At 44.5% G+C, this 27,847-nt stretch overlaps 1 protein-coding gene across 1 annotated transcript in view; it reads left to right on the forward strand.

Annotated features, from left to right (window-relative positions):
• LOC103362205 (spondin-1) overlaps positions 1-27,847 on the forward strand; it is a 137,437-nt gene that overhangs the window by 70,740 nt on the left and 38,850 nt on the right. The window contains exons 7-8 of the mRNA XM_008288496.1: positions 22,066-22,130; positions 26,767-26,968. Of these exons, the coding sequence (XP_008286718.1) occupies positions 22,066-22,130; positions 26,767-26,968 (267 nt within the window). The remainder of the gene's footprint in view (positions 1-22,065; positions 22,131-26,766; positions 26,969-27,847) is intronic.

The following is a 27,847-nucleotide window of genomic DNA, read 5'->3' on the forward strand; positions in this document are numbered from 1 at the left end:
AGCCGGAGAACCCGGAGAGAACCCACGCTGCACGGGGAGAACATGGAGACTCCACGCAGGAAGATCCCGGGTGTCCTCACCGGGACGCCAACTGGCGACCTTCTAGCTGTGAGGCAACAGTGCTGACCACTGCGCCACCCTGCAGCCCATTAATTGTCATTACTTTGTAGAAATCTGTTTTCACTTTGACATAAAATAGATTTTTTTGTAAATTCTTGTCCAAAAAGCCAAACTATGATGGACGTAGTTCAGCGTTAAAGAGCAATAAAAGGGGAATCCGTCCAAGGGGGTGAACACTGGGTCAACCACAGATATGTCCTCAGGGGGGCGTTTGTTGGACTGCACCTGCTTCAGGTTCAGAACATACAGAATCCAGAGGTCTTTCCTCTCCAACACATTTCTTGTTGCCCTTCTTGCCCTGTTACCCCCCTTCCCCCCTCCACTGCGTCCTCCGTGACGTTCTCGTCGCTCGTCCGTTGTTCAACATTTATCAGCCGGATATTGGATGATGAGCCGTAATCAGGCCTCCGTCTCGACCCGTGGGTTTGGCGTTCAGCGCGTGACGGCAGCTCGACACCGGTTCACATCCCTCTTCATTAGCGACGCTGCAGCCACTTACATTTTGCGCCAATCAGCGGCCGGCGTAATCGGTTGTGTTGGACACAGCGATCTGGCCCCGTGACAAGATAATGAAGGAGGGCTCCCGACGGAGGCGAGCGGCGGAGCGGGCCGAGAGGACTCCGGTGGAAGCTGGAGTCGTTCTGTGTTGATGCGCAGGTGGAAACAACCTGGAGGACGCATAAATAATCCCGTTTGTTTCAGATCTGCTGCTCATTTCAGAGAGAAGCGCTTTTATCTGAGAGTCGCTGTTTAGATTCCAGATTAACACCAACATGAAACCTGTGACGACGTGAAGCCAAAAGAAAAGTTAAAGTCTGATGTAACGAGCACATCGTCATGAGCTGCGACTCCAACAGTCGGCTGGTAGAAAACATAGTTTCCCCTTTTTATTAACGGTTTAGACCTTTTTTCTTTGTCTTTTATTACAGTCGATGCCAAACTTTTGTTTTTTTTTCTGTGATTTTACTGGATATTATTTCAAATTTGCCAAAACAGTAAAATGACAGTTTATGAAATGAATTACCGTTTATAGTTTATTTAATTTTCTTTCAAGGAGGGCAAATTTAGTAAAAATGACTGATGTAAATACAGTTTAAATGATTTTATGGCCAAGTTGCTCATATAAATACAGATTTTTGAAGTGGATGGTTTTTTTTGTTGTTTCTTTACAGTTAACATGTAACTTCATGCTTTTTTCTGGGAATTTTATTCGATATTTTCCGTAAAGAGGCTTCAAAATGTGAGTCATCACTTTACATAACAAATAAAATCAAACTTTGAGGAGGCCCAGAGCGACAAGAACAGTTGGTTAAGTTCTGTTTAAAACAAACTGCCTTTTTTCAATTCCCACATAATTTATTACTTTTTCTTTCAAACAACGGCAGTTATTTGTGAAAATGTTTCTGCTGATGTAAATACCGTATAAATGATATGATTTACAGTCGAGCTGTTACTGCAGATACAGACTTTGATGTGGATGTTGTTCACAGCCTTGGCCTGATTTTGTTTGTTTTGTTTTTTTCTCTCACAGTTAACATGAAGCTTAAGACTTTTTTTCCTGGAAATTTTCTGAGATATTATCTGTGACGAGGCTGTAAAACGTGACGCGTTACTTCCTGCAATCTGCCCATTAGTCAGTTTGATTTATTGAACACATGAGCTGGGACTCAACAGTCTGCTGGAACAACACAGAGTTTCCTCTTTTTATTTATAGTTTAGCCCTTTTTTTGTCAGCTCTTTATTAAGTTTATACTTTTTTTCTGTCATTATTTCAATTTTAACAAAACAGAAAAAATCTATAACAGTTTTTTGACTCCTACATAACTTATTTGAAAGAAAAATGATGTCATAAGTTATGTAGGAGTCAAAAAACTGTTATAGATTTTTCCTTTTTTGAAAAGTTTTTCACACATATTTTCTGTTATTTGAAAGAAAAATGATGTCATAGCAGAAAATATGTGTGAAAAACTTTTTTTTCTTTTGCTGATTTAAACACAGTTCATGTTACCATAAACTGGGACTTTAAGCGTCCTGTTCTTCATACAGCTGTTTCCTTAGTTTCCCCTTTTCCAGACAAACTGATGAGTTTAAGCGCTACCAGCGATCAATGAAGTCTGTTACGTTTGGGAGACGCCCACTTAAACGCCACTCGAACTAGTTGGACTCACGTCTTTTTATAAAGCACCAACCTCCGAGCAGCAGTAAGGTGGCCCTGCTTGGTTGCTGTTGGTTTAATCATCCTCGCCTCCCTGCCAGCGAACGTTCCACCAAAACCATTCCTCAACCACCACCTAGAAACTCCTATGAAGAAAGTCCTAAAACGTTCTCTCTCTCTCATTGTTCTTTAGCAAACAGAAATAATGTTGGTGATCCTGACTGAGCTGAATCAGGAAAAGTTTGATTTAATGTCAGACAGTGAGAATGAAAGAAAACAAAAGGCTTGATGTCTTTTTTATGCAGTAGATGTGAACTTCTGGTTGTAAAGTGCATCAAAGTTTTAGAACCTGCATCAGGAGCACATCTACAAAAAGCCCCGTGAGCGTGCAGCAGTCCTACCGGTGGTCCTGATGGATGCTGAGATAAGCTGCAGAAACGTGGTTATAAAAAAACCTGCCTAAAAAACACTTAGAAATCCAAAATGTTTCTGCAGACAGTAACACAACGAAGACATCTGAGTGTCAACATTCCTGAATTAAATCCACAAAGGCTCTTCGTTGTGGTTTAACTTGCAGTCTGTGTACAAACATGCAACCAACCAGATGAATTTTAACTTCAGTCGAACCTAAAGTACCGAACCTCACGCCTCTGAGGATGTGTGACGCTCAGAACAGCGTGAAAAAAACTAAATAAGAAAAAATCAACAGCGAGGCCCGTGAGAGTCCATTCTTCATGCGTGGGGTTGGACTTTGCGTTCCAGATCGTGACATGTTTCCCTGTAGCTGCTGTTGGACTTATGAAAGCTTAATGAGCAGGAAAAGACCCGCTGATGTGTTCTGGCGGCGAGCCGGCGAGCTGGGAGGGAAGCAGCGCCGCCTCTCCAGTCCATCAGCGCTCATAAACGTCCGTCTGACAGGTCGCACAATCAGAATCCATCTTGCTGCCGCTGCGCCGGTCGGGTCGGCGTCGGGCCTCCAGGACTCCTTTTCCATTTACCGGTTTCCCCCCGTGAAGGCTGCCCGACTCTCTTTTTGCACGTTTTTTCTTTTTTATTTTCCAAGCGGTCATAAACAAAAACCCCTGCGAGCGGCGGCTTTGTTCCCGCGACAGGACCGAGGGCGTGGAATTCATCACCGGCTTTCACCGAGCTGCACCTCGGCTCGGCTCAAGGTCAAAGCAATTACTGGACTTTCCCGGCCCGGCCGACCTCCCTCTTCTGCCTTTTCTCTCTGCAGGAACTCGGCTCCTCGGACTCCCCGCTGACCTTCCTCCTCCTCCCGCCACACTCGGGCTTTTTTGGTTTTTTCTCGGCTGCTCTTTTTCTTTCTCCGGCTTTGTAAACTCAGATTTTCTCACTGGGCAGCATCTTTCTTCTGGAAGGTCAGTCAAATAAACCCCTCAAAGATACTTCCTCGCTGTCGGTTTATCAATGAAAACGACCCACCAGCTCGCCGACAACTCAACGCAAACTCTGTCAAACTACTTAAGTTGTGGTTTTAATACGACCGTAGACTTTTAAACCGGTTCTGAAGAAGAATAATTCTGGTTCTTTAGGTTTGTGACGTATGAAACCGCAAAAATCTCACTAATTTACTACAGTTGTACAGTGAAAACCTTCAGTTCTATCTTTGATGTTCCGCCATCATCAGTAGAAAGATGTTCCACCATCAGCTGGATGTATCTCCACCAACTGGCTCCTCTGTTCTCTGGTTCTGATCCATGCAGCATTTATTTATGGATCCAGGAGGTTTTATTTTCCTCTCAGTCTCTCTGAGGAAACACAGGAAAACAGTTTATTTTCCCGTTTTGTCTGAATGAGACGTGTAGAAAACACTTTGATGTAATTTCGTGATCCAAAGCAGGTTTTTGGTTGTTTTGATAAGTTGAGGAACAGTTGAATATGTTTCTCGTCTTGATCAATGGTGTGACTTTGGGTTTATCTTTAATAGAGATCACGTCTTCCACAGACGCCGGCAGGTTTCTGGGTTCAGACTCTTTATTTTCCGTTCTGTGAAACGCTTCCCTCATCATCTTGCCTTGTCCTGACACTGATGAGCAAGCTGCCGTCCTCGGCCGTGAATCAGGCCCTGATTAGATATCTCACACAGGTTTGATCGTCTGGCTGGAGGTAGCCTCGGAGGAAATCTGCAGCTCTGATTATCTTCACATACAGCTTGTCGTTATCATTAGCGTCCACAGCGGACCGTTTATCCGAGGGTGCTTTTGCTCTGACTAATGTTGAGTTTGGACGATGCAGCTCAGTGACCTGCTAGCGTTCGTCAGCGCCGCCCTTCGTCCGCCACATCCGTAAACCCAACATCCGCTAATTTCAGAGTGTTTACGGGTCTCAGGTAGCAGCTCTACGTATGTGACACCACTCGTTAGCAGCATTATTCTCCACAAACGGACACTGTGAGATGGCGCTGTGGCAAAATATACAGACAGGATGTCCTCAAGCCTCACAGACAACTCCTTCATGGTGTCCTACAGCGGAGGGTTTAGTGGCTGGCTATTAGGGCTCAAGTCCCGGATGTTTTCCACAAAGCCCCGAATCTGAATTTCACTCTGGAGGGGGCAATAAAAAACCTCTCGGAAGTCGTGTGCAGTACCAGAGTCCAACAGAGAGGCAGCAGCTGCGTAAAGTAGCCTTCATTCAGCCTGCCTGAGTCGCCCGCATGGGAAGACTGACGTCAACATGGATATTAGGACGACTCTTAGCATGAGCGTCAGGTAGCTAGCTAAATCGGACAGCAACTTGTTGCTGCTAAATTCCCACAATGCTCTCTGCTGCCAACATGAACTGTAGTCTGGTCTCCTCTGGTCGCTACAGTGTTAAACAGTGAGAGGCTCCACCTGGTGGATCAACCAGGTACTACAGCTGATCTGTGACACGTCACTACACAGGAAGGAGCAGATTATCCCAAATGCACAGACATGTTATTAATGGTCATAATTTGCATCATTGTTTCCTTCAGATGTCTTGAGCTAATCGGGCTACATGAGGTTAGCGCTGCTATCTGGGAACGCTGCAGCTCCTGCAGCCAATTACACTCAACAGTCATGGCATCAATCACAGCCGTGCGGAGGTGAACTAGAACAAGAGTTAAATACTAAAACTCTCAGAGAAGGCTGAGTGAGATGTTCCTCCTCAGAATCTTAACATGAATCCGTCAGACCCGTGTCTCCGGTGAGGGTTTTTTTAGGTCAGTCTGTCGGCTGAAATGCAACACAAAATGAAACCGCCAAAGGCAATTTGAAAATCATCACCTCGTCTGCCAGAAGCAAAGGAGTAGTTCTGAGCTGAGCCTTTGCCTTGTTCCCAAATTACAGCTAAAGGAAGGTTCAAGTCGGCACTTTTGATCAATTATCTGCAGCCCGCTTTGGAAAAGGCTGCAGTCATAACCTTGTAAAAATGTCAGAACCTTTCTTTCCCCAGAACGCCTGAATTACGGCGCAAATCAGTTCAGGTTTACTTGACCTGAGTGATTGCAGCAGTATGGAGGGAAATGAGGGCTCAGCCGGAAAAAGGACAAAGAAATGGACGGCGAGGACGAGAAGCGTCGTCTCTGCTGCTGCTGACGATGATGATGTTTCAGACCGAAAGCCTTCGTCCTGGATGAGCGGCTGCGGTCTTTTAAAACGTCGTCTCCGTTCCCAGATCCACTTCAAATGCAAATTCGGAAAAGTCTCTCCGCGGAAGCTCGTCTGCAGCGAGACCTCGGCTTCAAAGGCGCTTTCATGCCGCCACATTCATTCTCATTGTAACGACAACATCTAATTTCTTATCTCAGCTTGAAAGTGTGTTTTCTCATCTGTCACAACATGTTTTTATAGTTTTTTTTTCCCGTCTCTCTCTTACGCTGCTGATGAAAACGACTTCTGTGCTCTTTCACTGGAGTCATCCATTTTCCCCCAAACCAGCTCAAAGTTAAATGGCTGGTAAACACGTAAACACATCAGCCAGCTTCCACCAGCGAGACGTGTTTAAGCGCTTTACAACCAGATGATCCGTGGGTGTGATGCTGCTGCTGCTGCTGCTGCTCACGTTTCACGTTTCTCTCACACAAACACACATTTTGCTGCTCGTGCGGCTCGTCGTTCGGCCGCTGATACGAGTTTTTATGAATCGCTCTGAGAGACAAACGCTCAGCGGCCTTGAACCCCCCAAAAAAACGTAAACGATTTTCAGCTTGTTGATGCAATTTGCAGATCTCATTTAGTCTGTGTGCAAAACACATCCTCCCTCCAACGCTTGAGCGTCGTGACGAGGAGCCGAGTGGCCTTTGATAGCGACGATTAGAAACGAGGAATATTTGCAGGAAAAAAATGAAATCTTGGTGCCGAAATTTAAAAAACTAACTCCAAAACAGTGAATTTAAAGCTTGATTTATGGACTTTTACACTTCCTTTTTAAGTAAATCTATACGTTTTATAGTATAACAGAGTTTTAAATCAAACATTTTGTAATTTGAAATAAAAAAGCAATGACTAATGGTGATCCAAGCACATTTTGTTGTGTAATTTTGTCAGAAAGCGTTGAACATGATCCACCAAACCTCCTCATTTATAATTTAATTAAACAAATCTAATTATTGCAATTATTAATAGTATTAATTAATTATTATTGAATTTCCCTTCTGGGATAAATAAAGTATTTTTCATTTCATTCATTTCATTATTAGACATCAAATAATTAATTTTAATCAAGTGTCGGTTAAAAATAAAACAACAGTCCCAGTATTCCTGATGAACTTAAATGTGTGAGAATCCTTCCAGGACTGGATGGCGGCGTGGCAGAGAAGGCCGGGACTGGGTTGGCCTCCATTACTGTGAAGGAGAAACTGGTAGTTTGGGTTTGAAATCTATCTTTGTGACACCAGTCCTGGAACTTTTCTGACCCACCTTGTATGAAGCGTCGGAGGTCATGAAGCTTCACAGCGCTCTGTGGAGCCTCTGTGGCTCATTTTGTGGCCCATTTTCATCCTTTTGTGTTTCCTTTGTGTCGCTTTACGTCTTTCGTTTGTGTCTCGTTGGTGAGTTTTGTCTCCTGTCTGTCTGTTTTTTTGCTCTTTTTTTTTTTGTCGTGTCTGATTTTTCTTTTGTTTCTTGTTTGCGTCATCGTTTTTTTCTAAGTTCACACCGTCAGGTTTTACAACAGCCGGCCAGCGACGGTCAGTCGTGTTTTTGGCTCCAACAAAAGGTTTAGATCGAGCTCTAGAAGAACAGAACAGTGCTGTCGGGGTTTGGCTGTGTTTCTCCTGTAGTTTATCGTAGTGCGACGGTTGTGTGGCGACAAACATCCAGGAGGCTACAGGGTCTGTGTTGTTCCAGCAGATGTCATGCAACTGCACGATTAGACACTTTATCCATGTATGTGCTGAGTTTCCATTTAAACTCAACGCGCCACAAACTCTGGACAAAGTGTGTTGACGACCAGAAAGGGAGTTTCAGCAGCACTTCTATCTACTTCTACCTCATCCGTGTCACTGGGTTGTTAGTTTTTAGAGGAGAAATGCAGCGTGCTGCCTCATGAGCTGTTATGTTCTGGAGCTACATGTCTGGAGTGTTTTCTGCCTTTGGATGGCGGTGGAGTGAACGCTTGGTGGTATTTTTGTTCTGTTCTGGCTCTGATGTGAAAACACCGACTGATTTCTGATGAAACAGTTCTGAGGCGATCGTTTGAAGCGTCTCAGCTCGTCTCCGTGTAGTTTTTTGTGTTTTGAGAAAACGGGAGGAAAGTTTGTTTTCTTGTGTGTGTTTGCGGAGAGCTGTGCCGAGATGAAGCCCGACAATGACGGGCGCTGACTAATGTGACACCGTTTCCTCAGGTGAAGGTGTCACACATTAGCGCTGACGCGGCGGTGATGGATCACCGGGCCCTCCGGTTACACCCAACAAACACACACACACACACACACACACACACACACACACACACACACACACAGCTGGAGAGCAGCGCTGTGCCGTCATCAAACTCTGAGCTGCACCAGAACAAAGAGCAGAACCACCACAGTGGATATAAAGAGTCTACACACCTCTGTTCTAATGCCAGGTTTTTGTCATGTAAAAAAATGACAGCAAGACAAATGATTTTACAACTTTTTCCACCTTTAACGTGACCTATAACCTGAAAAACAAACTGAAACCTTTAAAGGGGAAAAGTATAAAATAAAAAACTTTAAAGAACCTCTATCCATCCATCCATCCATCCATCCATCCATCCAGTCATCCATCCATCCATCCATCCATCCATCCATCTTCTCCCACTAGTCGGGTCATGGAGGCAGCAGCCTGAGCAAAGCCACCCAGACTTCCTGATCCGCACACACCTCCTCCAGCTCTTCTGGGGGGACCCCCAGGCGTTTCCAGGCCAGTCGAGAGACATAGTCTCTCCAGCATGTCCTGGGTCTTCCTCGAGGCCTCCTCCTGGTGGGACTCGCCCAGAACACTTCCCCAGGGAGGCGTCCAGGAGGCATCACCTCAGCTGGCTCCTGTCGACGTGGAGGAGCAGCGGCTCTACTCCGAGCTCCTCACCTTGTCTCTAAGGGAGCGCCCGGCCACCCTGTGGAGGAAACTCATTTCGGCATAAACATGCACACCCTTAAACTAACACCGTGTTGCAGCACCTGTTATTACAGCTCTCAGTCTTTTTGGGTGGGAGCCTACCAGCGTGGCACATCTCGATGTGGCAGTGTTTGCCCACTCGTCTTTGCAGAACCGCTCCAAATCTGACAGATTGCGAGGGCATCTCCTGTGCCCCGACCGACTTCAGATCCCCCCACAGATGTTGGATGGGATCCGGGTCTGGACTCTGGCTGGGCCATTCCAAAGCCTCAGTCTTGTTCCGGTGAAGCCCTTCTTTGGTTGATTTAGACGTGTGCTTTGGGTCGTCGTCGTGCTGAAAGATGAAGTTCCTCTTCATCTTCAGCTTTCTAGCAGAAGGCCGAAGGTTTTGTGCCAACACCGACTGGTATTTGGAATTCCCTCCAGCCTGACTAAGGCCCCAGTTCCAGCTGAAGAAAAACAGCCCCAAAGCACGATGCTGCCACCACCATGCTTCACGGTGTTGTTTTGGTGATGAGCAGTGTTGTTTTAACTTTTGGAATTATGTCCAACCTTGGCTTCATCAGACCGTAACACGTTTTCCAACATGCGTTTGGGAGATTTCAGATGTCTTTCTGCAAAATTAAGCCGGGCTTGGATGCTTTTCTTGCCCCACCCCATAGCTCAGACAAATGAAGAAGACGGCAGATTGTTGTCACATGAACTCCACAGCCAGAACTTTGCCAGAACTTCCTGCAGCTCCTTCAGCGTTGCCGTCGGCCTCCCTGACCAGTTTTCTTCTCGTCTTACCATCAATTCTGGAAGGACGTCCTGTTCTTGGTAATGTCACTGTTGCGCCATATTTTTCTTCACTGTGTTCCATGGTATACTTAATTCCTTGGAAATTCTTTTGTACCCTTCACCTGACTGAGATCTTTGAATCATGAGATCCCTCTGATGCTCTGGAAGCTCTCCGTGGACCATGGCTCGTGCTGGAAGATGTGGCTACACCAGGAAAAGCCTCCTAGAGCAGCTGGACTTTATTTGGTGTTGATCAGAGGCACTTTGTTTGGTGACAGGTGTGTGCTGACTCCAGTTAACATGAGTTTGAATGTAATTGGTTAAATCTGAGCACAGCCACATCCCCAGTTTTGCAACCACATGATCTCAGTTGTTTTTCAGGTTATAGGTCACGTTGAAGGTGGAAATTGCTGTGAAATTATTTATCTTGATGTAATTTTTTTACATGACAAAAACCTGGCATTTGACCAGCGGTGTGTAGACTCTTTATATCCACTGTGTGTAGAAGCAGCATGTTGTCCAAGCGGCTGTTCACCAGAAGGCAGGACTCATTCCTGACATGGATTAACACTTTAATTAAAACCTAACCGTGGCTGGAGGTTGTTTAATCAAGGAAAAGCGCAGACCTTTTGCAAATATTTGCCTTTTCCAGGTGATTTTCTCACATTTAAGGCAAAAAAACCCATAAAGTGGGCACAAAGGTCGAGTTACTTGGAGCTTCGCTGCGGCTGCATTAATCAATACGCTTTGATCAGTCGCTGAGTTTGTGGATCGTTTAGTTTAACTGATGACTGTCAGGATTGAAAAGTTCACACTGAGGTAAATACAGCCAAACGGTGGTGTTGTGTTTTTACAAAACGCAGCCAACAACTTTAAAATCTGATCTTTTTTTAGCTAAATAATAATAATAACAATAATAATAAAAATAACAATAACAATAATAATAATAATAATAATAACAATAACAACAATAATAATAACAATAACAATAACAACAACAATAATAATAACAATAACAATAATAATAACAATAATAATAATAACAATAATAACAATAATAATAATAATAATAAGCGTGTGAACCACCAGACGTCAGACAAAATGTCACAAAGACGACACAAAAGAACAAAGATGTAAAACGATGGATTGGAACCCGGAAATATTAAGCGATTTTCTTAACCGATAGCTGGCAGCGTTATTGATCACTAACTGATCGATCGTCAAAAGGAACCGCTGCAGTAGGTATGAGTCAACATGCCTAAGTAGCAATTATCATTAAAAACTAGGGGTGGGACTTTAACGCGTTAATAATGATTAATTAATTACAATAAAAATAACAGGTTAAATAAATTCGTCGCTATCTGTAGCACGTGTTCTAAACCTTTATCTTCTGCAGTCCAGAGCGATCCATTCTGCAGGCGAATTTGTGAGTTTGTCAGATGTCGACTGACTAATTTTGGTTCTGAATCCAGCTGTTGGGTCCAGTGTGGGCTGCCGACACCGCTTGCTCGTACTCGGACCAGGACCGCTAGCGCTAACAGCTCCGGCGGTTTCTGTGCTCACTGCTTTGCCTCCAGGTGGTACCGTCAGCTCCATGTGCTTCGGTGGGATGCACAGTCTGTTTTGCACAAGTTGCACAAAACCCTCGCTCCTGTTCGAGCTTTTTAAAATGAAACTTGCCTCCATCGGTCCAAGCGATGCACTCTCATCGGGTTCCTCCATGTTTGTTGTTGTTAGCGTAGCGCTGACGCATCTGGTGCATCATGTGATCGGTGGACCATGAAATCAGGAGCTGACAAACGCTCCGTGTTGTCTGGATGCAAACTGCGATTAAATGCGTTCATTTAAAAAAAAAAATTTGTTGTAATTAATTAATCGTAATTAACACTTTAAAGTATATTAGGGGCGGGACTTTGACGTGTTAATTAACGTGTTAAAGTCCCGCCCACTATTAAAAACGCACGACATTTCCCTTGAGAGCTCCGTCCCAGTCGACTCCAGCTCCTCTTACATGTTTGTGCCCATTCAGTCATTAACTGCCACGCTGGTCTTTGTCTTGTTGCCCTTCGTAGCTAAAAAACAAGACATCTGCCACAACAGCAGGTCGGTTACATCGACCCCTCAGCTTCAGGCAGACCTAGAGCACCTCGTCACAGAAAAGTGACTTCAGACCTTATTAATGGTCACTTAGGTCTTCGTCGTGGTGCTCCTTTACCGGCTACAGTGGTCTCTACCATGAGCTGCTCGTAGTCCGCCTCCTGATGGCGCTACAGTGTTCAACACAAACAACCTGCAGTCGTACATCTCATTAAACAGCCTGTGTTAGCATCTAAATACCCTAGCTTACCATTAGCAAACAGCTAAGGAGGCCACCCTTTCTCAACTTGATGCTACCGTTAGCAGTTAGCCAGCAGGGAGGTGCAGCAGACGCACCTGTAGCTCCACCAAACAGTAGCAGGCTCCACCTGGTGGCACAACGAGGTACTGCAGCTGCTCTACAATCAGTTCATGTACTTTTAATCGGTTACATCGTTCCTAGTCGGTAGCTTGCTGCCATCAGATTCACACAGCCTGTTGTTCTGATGTTCTTCTGGACCAGGGATCTCCATCGCTGGTCCTCGTGAGCTACTGTCCTGCAGCTTTTAGATGTTTCCGTACTTCCGTACACACCTGACTCACATTCATGGATCTCCACCAGCTTGCTGTCTGTTAATGATCCATTCATGAGAGAAGCTCAACAGTAGCTCACGAGGACCGTGTTGGAGATCCCTGTTCTGGACCGTACGACTTCCACACCTTATGCTTATTCCTCCTGAACCATGTTAACCTCTCCTCCCTCTCTGGGGTTCTCTGCATCCAGCGGAGCTTCGTTTTTGCCTGGTCAACCGTTTCCTTCCCTCTGGATCTTACTTATGAATACTTAATGTTATAGAGAAATACTTGATATTTGAAACAGTAAGTTTTCAGCGGCTTTAATGAGAAGCGGGCTTTAAAAACACTAGGTGTGGGTTTTTTTGGTTTTTTTTTGCTGTTGCAGCAGATATAACACCAATAAATCCCAAACCATGGGGGGATTGTTCTTCCTCTGCACTAACACCAGGACTTTAATTGGCGACATCAAATAAAACAGCATGCTTTTATATGCTCATATTGGCCGGTAGCATCAGCGCCGCCGCCGTTACGGTTTGGAAACACGGTCGTAAGGACTCGGCTCTAATGTGGCTCGTGGATGTTTTCAACGTCGGCGCTGCGTTTAATGTGCCGTCTTTAAACGCAACACAAACTGCTGGAATATGATCTCCGATGGAACAAACACGTGTGCAACTACCATGTCACATTTCGGAGCTTCTCAGAGTTACGTAGCCGTCGTGGAATTACATAAAAAAAACATATTAAACGATTGATTTGCAGCTCGGGAGCCTCTGGGGGGAAAGCCGATATTGTTTATTTGAAAGCGGTTTACGTTGTGCTGTAGGGGTTGTTGTGTTGTACAGTACAATCAGCACAGCCGGCTTGAGGGACGAGTAAATTAGAGCGTAATTGGACAGATGATGCCGCCGCACGGCTCCCGGCTTCATATCCGTGTCACAGGTGGTTGATAAACAAGATCCTGAGCAGCCGTCGGTGTCTCCACAAACTAATATTTGACGAGTGATTGGAGGCGAGGCGAGGGGGCGTACGGGCCGAGGCGCCTCCACACGTGTTCATCACGCGTGTGTTCTCGCGTTCTGACCCGAACCGTGTGAATCCTACCCGACCGAGTCGCAGCGCCGCGGCCCCAGTCTTCCATCTGCTCCACGGCCCCTATGCAATTGTAATTGCATTAGTGCGGTGTTGATTTTTTATTAGACACCTTCTCCCAGAGTCCCCGGGCTCATTTTCCTTTATTAGACCGAGTCTGGGAAGACAATGCGGAGCCTGGCGTCGCCGAGTCCCTCCAGACGAAGCTTCATTCCAGAGCGAGCCCGGAGATAAGTGGGCAGAGCTGAGAGCGTGGAGGGGATTCGAGGAGGAGCGCTGCAGGCTGCCTTTGTGTCGCCGCCGTCCTCTTCGTACGTTTCAATCGAGCTGTCGGGAGGAAAACGCACTCCGGTGCTCGTACATCATGTGGACCTCAGAGTGGAGACGGGTAATGAAATAACACGCTGCCGTGGCTCGGCTGGTGGGAGTTCAGACCAACGGCCTGCTTTGTGTTGAGCAGGTAGAAGTAAATAATGAGATGTATGGATGGATCCTCCTCTGGTTCCCTCTCGCTGCTCTAATCATGTTGTTTTTGGCTGATTTCAGTGACAAACCAGGAAGCTAGTGGCTGTCATGTCAGACCTGTTCAGACCTGAGACATGTGGAGCTGTTGGAGGGATGGTGTCCTCGTCATTCAGACAGACGTTGCTTCTACGTTTACCTGCACCTCATAAAGTGTGACGGCTTCAGAAACGTTCCCAGCGTGATCCGCTGTTAGATCCTGATCGATCCATATTGCCGTTCATTTATAATCACAAACTAATTATTCAGAATCAGAAATACTTTATTTATCGCTGAGGGGAAGTTCTTTTTCGTTACATTTCCTTCCCAAGAATAAAGATGGAAATATAATTAAAGCTGCAAGCGGCGATGGTCGGGACCTCGCCGTACGATCGTCGGCCTTCGTGCACGTCGAGCTTCGGCAGAAATGCGCTCTGGACGGGATTCTGATCCAGCGTGTCGAGTTCCGGCCAGATCGCAGCACCAGCGGCCGAGGTAGACACCACTTCCTGTCTAATGGCGAGCTGAGGCGGCGTGCGTGGCGTGGTGTGCTGGCAATGCGCTCTGGCTGGGACTCAGAACATGTGTGGAAAGTTTCAGGTAGATCGGAGCGCATACAGGCCGGTTACACAGCACGTCGGTTTTATGGCGTTTTAGGGTGTCGTCTTTTTTTCAAAATGGCGGACTTCCTGTTGGGTTTAGGGCTTGGTGCTAATTGACTTTTTTGTGCGTCCTGACCTGCTACACATGCCCAGCGAATCGTGTAAGTGTAGGTGAAACGACCTTCTGACAGGACTCTGATAAATGCTGGAAACACAGTGAAAATGGACAAAATGGCCATTGACTGAAATTGCACAGGCCGCCATTTCCACGCCGTCAGACTTCTGTGGAGTGTTTTAATACCTTTCAATCATCACGTCCTGTAGTTTGTGCTCACCAAATTTCAGGTGTGTACGACGTACCCCCGAGGAGGAGATAGATTTTGAAAATGGCCAAAAATGGCCAAAAATTAGCGACAATGGCCGGCATGCTCGCCGTTTTTCCAACATGGCGGATTTCATGTTGGGTTTACGGAAAAGTGCTGTTGGACTTTTTTGTGTGGCACGAGTTGTTACACATGTGTACCGATTTTCATAGCTCTACGTCAAACGTAGCCCTGATGGGACTCGGTTGAAATATCGTAGGGGGCGCACTTGAGCCGTGTTGTATTTTAGAGCTTGGAGACTTTTTGTTCGTCCTGACCTGCTCCGTATGCCGACCAAATGTCATAGCCGTAGACCAAACGTGCTTCTGATGGGACTCGGTTGAATTCTTGTTTATGTTACTGAGCAATGCATTGCGTGGCCTGAACCACTTCCATCTGGTTTTGTTGCACCCAGCTGACCCTAGAGGCTGGATCGTACCAGTTATAATCAGAATTAAAGCTGCAAGCAGCATTGGTCGGGTCCTCGGTCCGTATTGCGACCTCATGCCCGTCTGACCTCCATTTTGACAATTTATTCCCCTTCGCTAGACTTTGACCTACTCATAGGCAATTTTCATCGTGCTGCTATCTGCTACCAAGCTTCAGAAGTTTCAGAGGCTTCGGGGTCTCTCGAGGCTTCAGGAGATGTCGAGGCTGCAGAGTCTCCAGAAACCTCAGATGAAACTGGTGACTGCATTCAGACAGAGGAGGATAAAGTGGACGCCTCCCAGACCAGCCGGGCCACGGAGACAGCAGCAGCGACCGAACAAACCACAGAAGAAGAGTCTCCAGAGCTGAAAAAGACAGACGAGAAGAAGAAGAAGTCCAAGTGGAGGAGAAGGCTTCCACAGATCCTGACATGTGGCTGCAGGAAGAAAACATGAAGAAGACTGATCGTCTGTCTGCGTCGTAGATAGATAGATGGATGGATGGATGGATGGATGGATGGATGGATGGATGGATGGATGGATGGATGGATAGATAGACAGATAGATGGACAGATGGAGGGATAGATGGATAGATAGATAGATAGATAGATAGATAGATAGATAGATAGATAGATAGATAGATAGATAGATAGATAGATAGATAGATGATGGATGGATGGATGGATGGATGGATGGATGGATGGATGGATGGATAGATAGATAGATAGATAGATAGATGATGGATGGATGGATGGATGGATGGATGGATGGGTTGCAAGTCGGAGTCCTCAGGCCACTCTGGGTGTTGGTCTTGTTGTTGGATCATTTCATCGCCTCCTGTTGGTGGATGGATGGATGGATGGGTTGCAAGTCGGAGTCCTCAGGCCACTCTGGGTGTTGGTCTTGTTGTTGGATCATTTCATCGCCTCCTGTTGGACATTCTGTGATTATTTCAGTTTGATTGTACGACAGCAAAGTATCATCAGACGGAAAACCAAAAGCTGACAAACAGCCCAACTCTGCAGACCGTTTTCATCCACTCAGTCTGAACTTTTATGAAGCTGAAGCGGCGCCGTGTCGCTGCCGGAGCCCTTCAGGACGATCCCGTAGGCGGACGTCAGGCCTTTATTGTTTAATACGTACGTTTCAATCACTGCCTCGTCTTGTAGTTTCTTTGCTGCCGCACGAGGAGGCAGTGAAGCGCCGCCGCCACAACGGGAGACGTGTTTTATGACCTCCCTGCCAGTCTGCTGCAGATACAGACGTGGTGGATGGACGCCTCCCCAACCAATCACTGATCTCCGTGGTTCCTCTGTCAGACCTGGGCTTCTGCAGAAGGACGGAGAACCGCTGAGCTGAGGGGCTTTAGAGTCGCTGAGAGGATGTTATGTGGCCGCTTGATGAGGAGAAACCTGGACACCTGCTTTCATGTCGCTCACTGATTTGTCACGTTTGCAGCCCACAGAGTGGTTTCTGGTGTTGTCCTCTCCCTGGATTTTAATTTATCTGCAAAGTCCATCACATGTCATCAGCCTCCTGCGTCAGGACAGTAAAACGTTTTAACACCTTAAGATGAGAAACTGTGTTCAAAAATAAAAACTTTGACATTCCAGCAGCTCTCTGCTAAAAACTAGAAACAGAAAATAACCCTCTAGTGAACAGAACAACAGCAACTATCGATGATTAAATGATTAAAATCGCTTTAATTTGACACAATGTGGATTGTACACGTGCAGAAACAACAAAATTACCTGTAAACATGTTTGAATGATGTGATATCACAGTGATCAGGCTCAAAGCTGTTCAAAGATGATTTTATGAGTTAAATATCTCATAAAAATGTAGAATTTTTATGTCCAACTTTACGTAAAGATCTCGTGACAAATATTTAATGTCAAGAAAGAAAATCAATGATTTATGAATTTGTTTATGAAACAAATATCATCCATCATCATCTCTACACCTTAATCCTCACTATGGGGGCGGAGCCTGTCCCAGCTGACTCAGGGTGAAGGCAGGTTCACCTGGACAGGTAACCAGTCTATCACAGGGCTACACTTAGAGACAGACAACCAAGCACACTCACATTCACACCTACGGACAATTTACAATCACCAATTAACCTCAGCATGTTTCTGGACTGTGGGAGGAAGCCGGAGAACCCGGAGAGAACCCACGCTGCACGGGGAGAACATGGAGACTCCACGCAGAGAGATCCCGGGTGTCCTCATCTAGCTGTGAGGCGCTAACGATGCTAACGGTGCTAACCACTGATCCACCTGCAGGCCTGTAAACCAACATTTTACACAAAAAAACAAACAAGAAACGTCCATAAAGAAACAGTGAATCGTGCAAACAGCTCAGTGAGAAGCTGATTTCAGCCTCAGATGAGATGTGATGATGCTCCTGAAGAAGTCCAACCAGCTCCTGGATCAGGACTCCTCCAGACTGACGGAGGAACACGGAGTGACGTGATCATCTGGACGTCTTCTGCTTGTCTTTTTAAAGCCGTCTTTCTTCCTCCTCCTCTCTGATGCTCGTTGCTTCTCTCCTTCCTCCAGCGCTTTGCTCTCGTCTCTCCTGCAGCTCCTTCAAACCCTCGCCGTCAAACCTAAAGTGCATTTAAGCGTCGGTGGATCACAGTCATTTAGCGCCATTACCGTAATTACCGTCAACAAACGGGACCATTACGGGCAGATTAGCATCTCCTCGCCGCCTCACGCTTCCTCTTCTGGAGTGAAAATGTTTTTGTCTTTTAGCCTAAACTGAACCAGAACATCGTAGCGGCGACCATCAGCGTGTTTCCACTGGTTACCGACTTCCTAAACAAGAAAAGCAGCTGTGATAAAGTCTGGTTTGATGGTGTCCTTCACGCAGAAGCTTCCAGTGAAGTCCAGACCTTCTTCTGTTTGACTGATCGATTATTGAAATTAATCGCCTGGTCTGAAGCTGATCAACTCGTCAGACGGTCAGTTTGTGGAGTCGAGCAAATGAAACGGATTTAACCAGAACTTTCTTCTATTTCATGAAGCCGTGTGAAGTTCTGCCTTCATACCGGAGATGTTTCGTTTTAACACTTTTTGTTGGTTTTTCCATCATTTCTGAGCCTCAAACGACGACAAATGTGGACAAATTTTAAGTCACCTTGGAAAACGACTAAAATACGTCCAAAATTACTCAAAATGCATTTTTTGACTAGTTTTGAATAATGTTTGTGTAATTTTTGAACGACTTTCACGTCACTTTGAACAGTTTTTGGAGTTATATCGGACATTTTTGCAGCATTTTGCAGCATTTTCGTGTCATTTTTAACAATCCATGAGTCATCTGGATGTCATTTTTTGATGGATAAAAAACACATTTGAGTTCCTGGTAAACACTGACACTGGTTTTTGTTCAGCACCAAACCAACAAATGCCTCAAATTTACCAAATTTACCAAATTTACCAAACAACCAGACCACTTCCCAACAGGACAGGTTTAGATTTGACAAACTTCAAGTCGTTCTGAGTAAATCTGGATCATTAATGTCTAATTTTCGACAACTTTCACGTCACTTTGAAATATTTTTGGGACAGTTTTGGACATTTGAGCCATTTTCGGCCATTTTTTAAAGTAATTTTTGGAGAATTCTTATATATTTAGACAGTTTGTGGGTCATTTTGGTCATTTTTTTTGTTTAATTTTGGACAATTTTATGTCCTTTTGATGGATAAAAAACACATTTGAGTTCTGTTTAGAAACCAGATCAGTTCTACATCCATCCAGGAGTCACAGTCTGAAGACAAACTGGAAGCATTTAAAGACCTGTTGGATGTTTTTGAGTCACTGAAACCATTTTCCAGTATTTTTGGATCATTTTCATGCGATTTTGAACCATTTGTGAGTCATTTTGGACAAATTTTGAGACATTTGGTGTCAATTTATTTGTAATTTTAGACGACTTTAATGTAATTTGAGTAGTTTTTGATGGAAAATGCAGTCGAGTCTCCCCCTGGTGGAGCAACCAGGTACCACAGCTGGTCTACGATGCATTTACTGACATGCACAAACTTAATGAATCAATTATCAACAACATCTCTAATGGAAACCCGGCTCGTGTTTCTGGATCCGATGGCAGAACCATATCTTCGGATCGTCCCGGCGCTGAAGGAAAACATCCTTCAACGTGCTTCAAGTAAAACCAAATCGTTTTTTTTAAAGATTCAATCAGAGCTTTTTCTTTCTTTCACATCATAAGTTGAAGTTTGAAGAAAAAAAACAGCCTCGAGCCACAAAATCCAAAGCAAATGATTGTTTATGTTCTCAAAACACTTCTTTTAAGTGAACTTTGAGGCTTTCTTCTCTCACATAGAGAAGTTTAAAATCTCGTCCGTGGCTCTCTGCCGCCGCCCGTCTGTCCTCCGCCTCCTTTTGTTCGTGTCTTCTTCTTGACGCTGCGTTCGAGTCCCTCCGGCTTCGTCCGTACGCGAGGCCGGTGGAGGCGTGAGGCGCTGCTGAGCTCTGAACACGAGACGGACGCCGACTCGTAAACTTGTTTTGATCCACACAAGCCTCCGACGAAGCGACTCACACATGCACTGGTGTTGGTCTGCACATGGCCCCGGGGAAGAGACGAGGCCTTCAAGGCCACCGAGGAACCTTCAGTCGACCACAAAACAGGAATTTTTATTTTGTGTTTTTTGGTGGGCATTTCCCAAGTCGTGTGTGTTTGTAGATATGTGTTTGAAAGAAGATGGAAAAGCCACAATAAAGGCTCCTATTAAAGCAGGAAGGCCACATTTGGCTTCTCCAGTTCACTCCTCATCACTGCTGCCACACAAGAAATGCGTCACTTCCAGCTTCGGGCTGAATAATTAGACACGATGCATTAAGGCGGACAATGCTTCACAACGTTTATCTCAATTATTGCTTCTTTTTTTTTTCTTTCTTGCAACCATGCATTCAATTAAATGGTGCAAATGGGTCCATTAGAGTCTGCACTCAATACAAAACAGGCATTTACATGAGCTTATCTTCACTTGAATTTGGTTTTAAATGCAGAAGTTGGAGTTTAATTTAGAGATAACGTTTAATTAAGTGGTGCAGACAGAGTCCACACATTTAAAACTAATATTTAGATTGGACATAATATTACAACAGTTTGCATTAAGTTGATGCAAGTAGCGCCCCATCGAAATAACGTTTGTACTGAAAAGGTTTATTAAAATCAAAATAAAATAGTTAGCTAGTTAGCTAGTGCCACAGAAAGCCAATATAGGTAATACATATTGCTACTAGTTTAACCTAAAATCAGCTAGTTGATTTGTTAGCTTGTGCTACACCAAGTTAATGTAGCACAATATTACTAGCTTAGCCTAAAATCAGCTAGTTAGGTAGTTTGCTGGTGCTACTTAAAGCTAATATAGCATAGTGTTACTAGCTTAACCTAACGTCAGCTAGTTAGTTTATTAGCTAATGCTACAGCAAACTAATATAGTACAGTGTTACTAGCTTAACCTGAAATCAGCTTTTCAGCTAGTTAGCTAATGCTACAGCAGGTTAATATAGCACAACGTTATTAGCCTAACCTAAAATAAACTAGTTAGCTAGTGCTACGTCAAGCTAATGTATTATAATGTTGCTAGCATAACTTAAAGTAAGCTGCTTAGCTAATTAACTAGTGCAACAGAAACCAAATATAGCATAATGCTATTAGTTTAACATAAAGTCAGCTAGTTAGGTAGTTAGCTAGTGCTACGACAAGCTAATATAGCACACTGACTTAACCTAAAATCAACTAGATAGCTAGTGCTACGACAACCTAATGTAGAATAATGTTACCAGCCTAACTTGAAGTCAGCTAGTTGGCTGGCTAGCTAGTGCTACAGAAACCCAATATAGCATGTTGCTGCTAGTTTGAGTAAGCTAGTTGTTTTATTAGATATTGATACAGCAAGCTAATAGAGGACAATTTTACTAGCTTAGCCTAAAATCAGGTAGTTAGGTAGTTTGCTAGTGCTACAAAAGCTAATATAGCACAATGTTAGTAGCTTAACATGGTGTCAGCTAGTTGGGTAGTTTGCTAGTGTTACTAAAACCTAGCATGGCATAATGTTACTAGCTTAACCTGATGTTAGCTAGTTAGCTGGCTAGGTAGTGCTACATGTGCGACAACTTCCAACTCATCAAAATCACGTTTGCAGCTGAAAAGGTTTGTTTAAATCAGCAGAACAACGTCTGTTCTCTTTTAAAACTGTGTTTTTTTTCTAGCATCATCCTGATGTGACCAAACCGAAGCAGTTGTGTGTGTTTGTGGATATTTGTGTGTTTGAAAGACAGACAAAAAAAAAAGAAGAAGATGGCGAAAGTGGAGAAAACACAATAAAGGCTCTTATTAAAGCAGAAAGGGCACATTTGGCTTTTCTGATTCTCTCCTAATCAGCCGCTGCGATGCACTAAATTTGTTTTCCGGCGTGCGGCTGAACAATCAGATGCGACGCATTATGGCGGTAATGCGCTGTGCGGCGCGTAAAGTGGCCGTAATGCCACCGCGACGCTCGGCAGAGCGAGGGTTCCCGCTAGAATGACAGACGGCCGTTATGAAGCAGCACAGAACCAGCCGGGCCTGATACAGACTGTCGGGCCTCTAAAGCCTTTGAACAGTGGAAGAGTTCTGCTGTCCTTGGATGAGAGTCCTCACCGTGTCAGTTTGTCGGTTCTGGCCTTTCCTCCGTCAGTGTTTCCTTTGTGTGCCTGTGTAGTCGCTCATTTAGCGACAGATGACTTCCTGTAACGCCGTCTCTCTTCCTCTTCCCGTCTCTGCAGGGAGACGATGTGCTGACGGTGATTAAAACCAAGGCTCAGTGGCCGGCGTGGCAGCCGCTCAACCTGTAAGTATGACTGTGGACGGCCCCACTGTGAGGGATGAGGGTGGAAATTACACGAATGAATCAGGAAACGGCAGCTTTACACTCAAATGGATATCCAAATGTGTGAGCATTAAGTGTACGGCAAGCTGTTGGAACATTTCACCGCTCAGTTTGACTCCCTGGAATTAAAATTAGAGGCATCAATAATTTCGACTAATTACTATTGAGGCTATTTAGAAGTTTTATTCTGTGTTATATCCGTAACAGCGACACTTAGACATCTCTGTAACTCAGTTTGGACTCATTTAAGTAGCAGCTGCAGATCTCGCAAACGTCATTACGACTGTTCTGAGTTATCTCGTGCCAGACTTCTCATTAAACGTCGGCTTCTAACGGCGTCAGCAGGAGTAATAGCTGCTGATAGGATGGTTAGAGAATGGAGGGCTTTGTTTGTTTTGGATTCGCACATTTACCAGAACTTTGGCTTCGGGCTGCTTTCACATCAGTCGGCAGCTACTACGCGTAATTATGCCAAATAGAGTCAAACCTCGTTAGCATCATTCTCACTGGTTCAAACCCAGTTGAAGAATCTAAACAGGACAATTAACGATAGCTTGAACAGCAATCATGACTTCTCCGAGTTAAACTGTAAATATCTTAAACGTGACTTTTAGCGAGTCGGAATTCAGCTGCTGATGTTTATAACTCACATCGTGGATGTCTGCTGTTGGGTATGTCGTAATCTCGTTTTTAGCTCCTGGTCTGATACCATTTGCCTTGATGATACACATTTCCGCTATCGTAGACCAGCTGTAGTACCTGGTTGTTCCACCAGGTGGCGCCTCTCACTGTTTAATGAGACGGACGTACATGTATGTTTGCTGAGCGACTCTAAGGGTCCATAAAACAAGCGCACCTCCTTGTAGTAACGTTGATGAACTCTTCAGCATCAAATTGTAAAATGATGTCTACCTACTGTCCAGTTTAGCTAGCTACCAGACGATCATGCTAACAATGCTAAGCTAGGAGGTTCTAATGCTAGCTAGCACAGCTGAGTGTTTGTGAGAGAGGGTTAGAGGGTGGATCCCCAAGCTAGAAAATATGGAGAACGTACAAGTCAGTAAACGTACCATAGAGCAGCTGTAGTACCTGGTTGTTCCAGCAGGTGGAGCCTCTCACTGTTTAGAGACCAGAGGAGGCATCTACAGACTACAGCTCATGGTGGCAGCAGAGAGCATTGTGGGAGTTTAGCAGCAACGGGACCAGAGACTCCGAGGAGGTTGATGAGCTCTGATTAAAAGCTCATGTCGTTGAAAACAGTCGACATTAACGCTGATTAACGAGTCATTTATGGAATAAAAATATCTGTCGACTAAATTAGGACCATCAGCAAACCTTCACTTTGCTCAGCTGGTGTAATCACTTCATTGATTATTGACTAATATTGATAACTGATTCGTAACGACTCGTCGCTGAATCCCTTCGGTGTCGGGATCAAGGTCTGAAGTTTTTGTGTGTTTCTGTTTTCTTGTGAAGGTTCGTTAAGGTTTGTGCTTGTATTTGGTCACAACAGTAATAACCAAGAAGACGACGTTTTATTGATTTCCCTGCTGTGACAGAAACTCTCCCAGTGGCGATAATCTGATGATGCTGGACCTGTAATCCGATTGGTTTCATATCTGTGTGGATCTGGTTTCAGCAGTCAGACGGGCCTCCGGCTGGTGGCCGTCGTTTAGTTCCTTCAAACGAGGTTTAGAGTTTAGAGACTAAATAGAAGCAAAACAGATGAAAAAAAGGTGCAGGTCACCTCAGGTCATCGCTATGACATGCTTAGAAAACAATGTTTGGGCCCAACAACAGAATAAAGACTCGTTTATATCAACCGTTTTGGTTTAATGGAACTTCTGGTGACGTGATGTCAACCCGTAGACGATGCTGAGTTGTAGGAACTAGCTTTGAAAAAACTAATTATCATTTACTATCAAGACAATTTCATTAAGTCCCCTCAACTGAAGTGTCGTTTTAAATGCAGAAGTTTTAGTTCAGATTATGCACAATATCCAAAAGGTTTGTCTAAATCAGCAAAAAAAATAAAAATAAAAAAAATCCACTTTTGCTAAACCATAAATATCAGATAACGTAATATTTATTTCCTTTTTCTTTTCAAACAGTTTTATTACTACCAAATAATTAACAATTAAGAGGTCTGTAGGACAACAGTTATAACTTTATTAGCACTGTTATTTAAATTGCTGGCATAAAAATAATTGTAAATGTTTAGCAAAGTTTAGCCAACAGGAACAACATCAAGGTAGTCAGCTAGTGCTAAAGCAAGCTAATATAGCATAATGTTACTAGCTTAAGCTAAAGTCACATATTTAGTTACTTAGCTTGTGCTAAAGCAAGTTAATATAGCATAATGTTACTAGCTTAACCTTAAGTTAGCTGTTAGATCATAGCATGGCAAGCTAATATACCATAATGTTACCAGCTTAATCTAATATCAGCAAGTTTACTCGTGCCACAGCAAGCTAAATTAGCATCATGTTACTAGCTTAACCTAAAGTCACATATTTAATTACTTAGCTAGTGCTACAGCAAGCTAATATAGCATAATGTTACTAGCTTAACCTTAAGTTAGCTGTTAGATCGCGGCGTGGCAAGCTAATATATCATAATGTTACCAGTTTAATCAAAGTCAGCTAGTTTACTCGTGCCACAGCAAGCTAAAGTAGCATAATGTTACTAGCTTAACCTAAAGTCACCTTGTTAGCTAGCTAGTGCTGCGGCAAGCAAAGAAAGCAGAATTTTACAACCCAACCATGAAGTCATCTAGTTAGCTTATACCTAGCAAGCTAATATAGCATAATATTACTAGCTTAAAGTCAGCTACATAGCTGGTGCCACAGCAAGATATAATCGTGTATTGCTACTAGGTTAATCTAAATTCAGCTAGTTAACTAGTCCTACAGCAAGCTGATATAGCATAATGGTGCTAACTTAACCAAGTTAGTTAGTAAGTTAGCTAGCTTGTGCTACAGCCAGTCAGTATAGCATAATGTTACTAGCTTAACCTAAAGCTAGCTAGTCCACTAGAGCTACAACAAACTAATATAGCATATTGTTACTAGCTTAAACTGTAGTCAGCTGGTTTGTTACTTAGATAGTACTACGGCAAGCTAGCATAGCATAATATTACTAGCTTAACCTGAAGTCCACTGGTTAGCTTGTGCTACTACGACTCTGAAATTTTTACATATTTCAGAAAAAGGTTTTGTTATTTTTTGTTCAGACGGAGAGAACGACTGTTAGCAGTAAATAAAAGCTTGAATGTTTTTATTAGTTCTGTCAGAATTTGACATTATCTTGACTCAGAACCACTTCTTTTGATTTCCTGAGACCAATAAAATGATTTCAATGATATTTAAAGTGAGGTCACTGTGACCCCAAAAAAGGGGGAATATGGCAGAAGGCTTTATTCTGCACATCTTTTTTAATCATGCATTTAATTAAACTGTGTGAACAGGCTCCTTGAATTGCTTTTCCAGATCGTCCGACGCGCTCCGGTTCAGCAGCGTTTCCTCTCCGACCGGATCCAGTCCTGCATTCTGCACCGAGCCCCTGATGGGTTCCATCATTTATTCATCATGTTTTCAGCAGAACACCATCCTGCAGGATGAATTCCTCACATGCTGCCCTGTGGGTCGAGAAAACGGCACAACCTTCGCTTCATAGAGTGAAAAAATCAAAAATCAGGCCGATCAATCAATCAATCAATCAATCAATCAATCAATCAATCAATCAATCAATCAATCAATCAATCAATCAATCAATCAATCAATCGCTGCATCTCGTCGAGAAGTTCTTTGATCAGATCTTACCTTGGAGCCAAGATTGTTGTGAGCTAATCACTTGAAGTAAACAAAGCGATCACTTTATAATCTGCACTAAATAATAAACCCACCTGTTTGTTTGATACGCTCACCTGTCCGACCCGGATCTTCGTTATGAGCAGCAGCAAATCCCTAATTAGCAGCAGAAGTTGGCTAAACGCTTCGTTCCTGACTCTCTGGCTGAACTATAAATTCTCATTCAGATGCTGTTGTGGTGCACGAGATTGTTTCTGCCTTTTCTTTGCGCGCCTCCTTCAAAGCCGGACCGGCTCGTCTCGGCGCTCTGGCATCCGCTGGAATTAGTTCAAGAGCAATTAGGAACTTATCACAACTGCAGCCCGGAGCGCCGCGGACGCACTCGGTGGCGCTAATGCGCCGTATCTCCCGCCGAACATCTGTTTAATTACCCCTCCTAGCATCGTCTGTCATTCGCGATATATTGTGCCGCTATTCTTTTTTTTTTTTTTCACTAATGAGAACATTCGAGTGTCGCACACGAGTCGGTTCTGTGGTGCGGAGTCGGTCCAAAATAGCTCAACACGTGATAATTAGGACGCTGAAGAAACTCCAGATTGTTGTTGGCGGGGTTCCTCGTGTGCAAACACAACGAGCTGCTGCTAATTGGGGGCTTCGGGGCTTCGACTGTGCGGCGGGTCGGAGGTCGCGACACCAGAACCGGATGTTTTCGGCGGAAGCTGCTCGGGTTTGGATGCTGGAGGCGGCTCGTCGTCGGGTTGTTGAGGATGTTTTCTGTCTTCCGCCAGGCGAGCAGCTCCGTCCGCAGAGTTCTCGGTGGACCGGACCCGGCACCTCATGTCCTTCCTCACCATGCTGGGCCCGAGTCCGGACTGGAACGTGGGGCTGTCGGGGGAAGACCTGTGCACCAAGGACTGCGGCTGGGTCCAGAGGCTGGTGACGGACCTCATCCCCTGGGACGCCGGCACCGACGGCGGGGTCACGTACGAAGTAAGTGGTCCTTCGTTCTCCTGCAGCCGGGGTGACTCCGGGTCGGACCGACTCTCACGGGTCGACGTTCTCTCATGAGGAGAGAAGCCCCACGTCGACCCCCGTCCAGGATTAACCCGTGATTTAGGCGTCAGGTGGAAGAAACTACCCGAGAACACCTCCACGGTTTCACTAAAGCTTCTATCTGGTCCTAGAAACGATGTTCTGAAGGTCCAATCGGGTCTTGGTGGTATTTCACGTGTTCAGATTATAACGAACGGGTTTAAAACAACTGCAGACGACTCATCATTCAGCTCATCTAACGCAGTTTGTTTGTTTTTTTTAAATTGGACCAATACGAAGTAGTTGAGGACGATTTTGTGTAACTTTGGACTATTTGAGTCATTTTCAGCAGGTTTCAGGTGTTTCTGAACGATTTAGGAGAAATTTTGGACACATTTTGGGCAGTTCTCGGGTAATTTTAGACTATTGTCTTGTAATTTAACCACTTTTTGATGGAAAACACGTCTGAGCTCAGCTAAAAACTGACACCAGATCAGCTCTACATCCATCCAGGAGTCTCAGTCTGAACACTGGACCTGGTTCTGTTCATGTCCTCCACAACCAGCTGGTAGCATCAGTATTATGGGATGTCTCATAGTGGTACCAGTTTAATGTCTATGACACAGAGTCATAGAAACCATCATTGGTACCCTGGATGTGGTTCTGGTTCTGATCATTCACCAGAGGAAACTTTACAAAGTGCATTCTGGGTAAACTTTCCAGGCTCATATCAGCATGTGTGATGGTGGTGGGTCAGAACCAGTTCTAGACGATGGAAGGACCGTTTGACCTCCATTTAGATGTAAACTGATCTGGTGTCAGTTTTTTAACAGAACT

This window comes from Stegastes partitus, unplaced genomic scaffold, assembly GCF_000690725.1.
Source record: "Stegastes partitus isolate 25-593 unplaced genomic scaffold, Stegastes_partitus-1.0.2 Scaffold562, whole genome shotgun sequence".
Taxonomy (NCBI): domain Eukaryota; kingdom Metazoa; phylum Chordata; class Actinopteri; family Pomacentridae; genus Stegastes; species Stegastes partitus.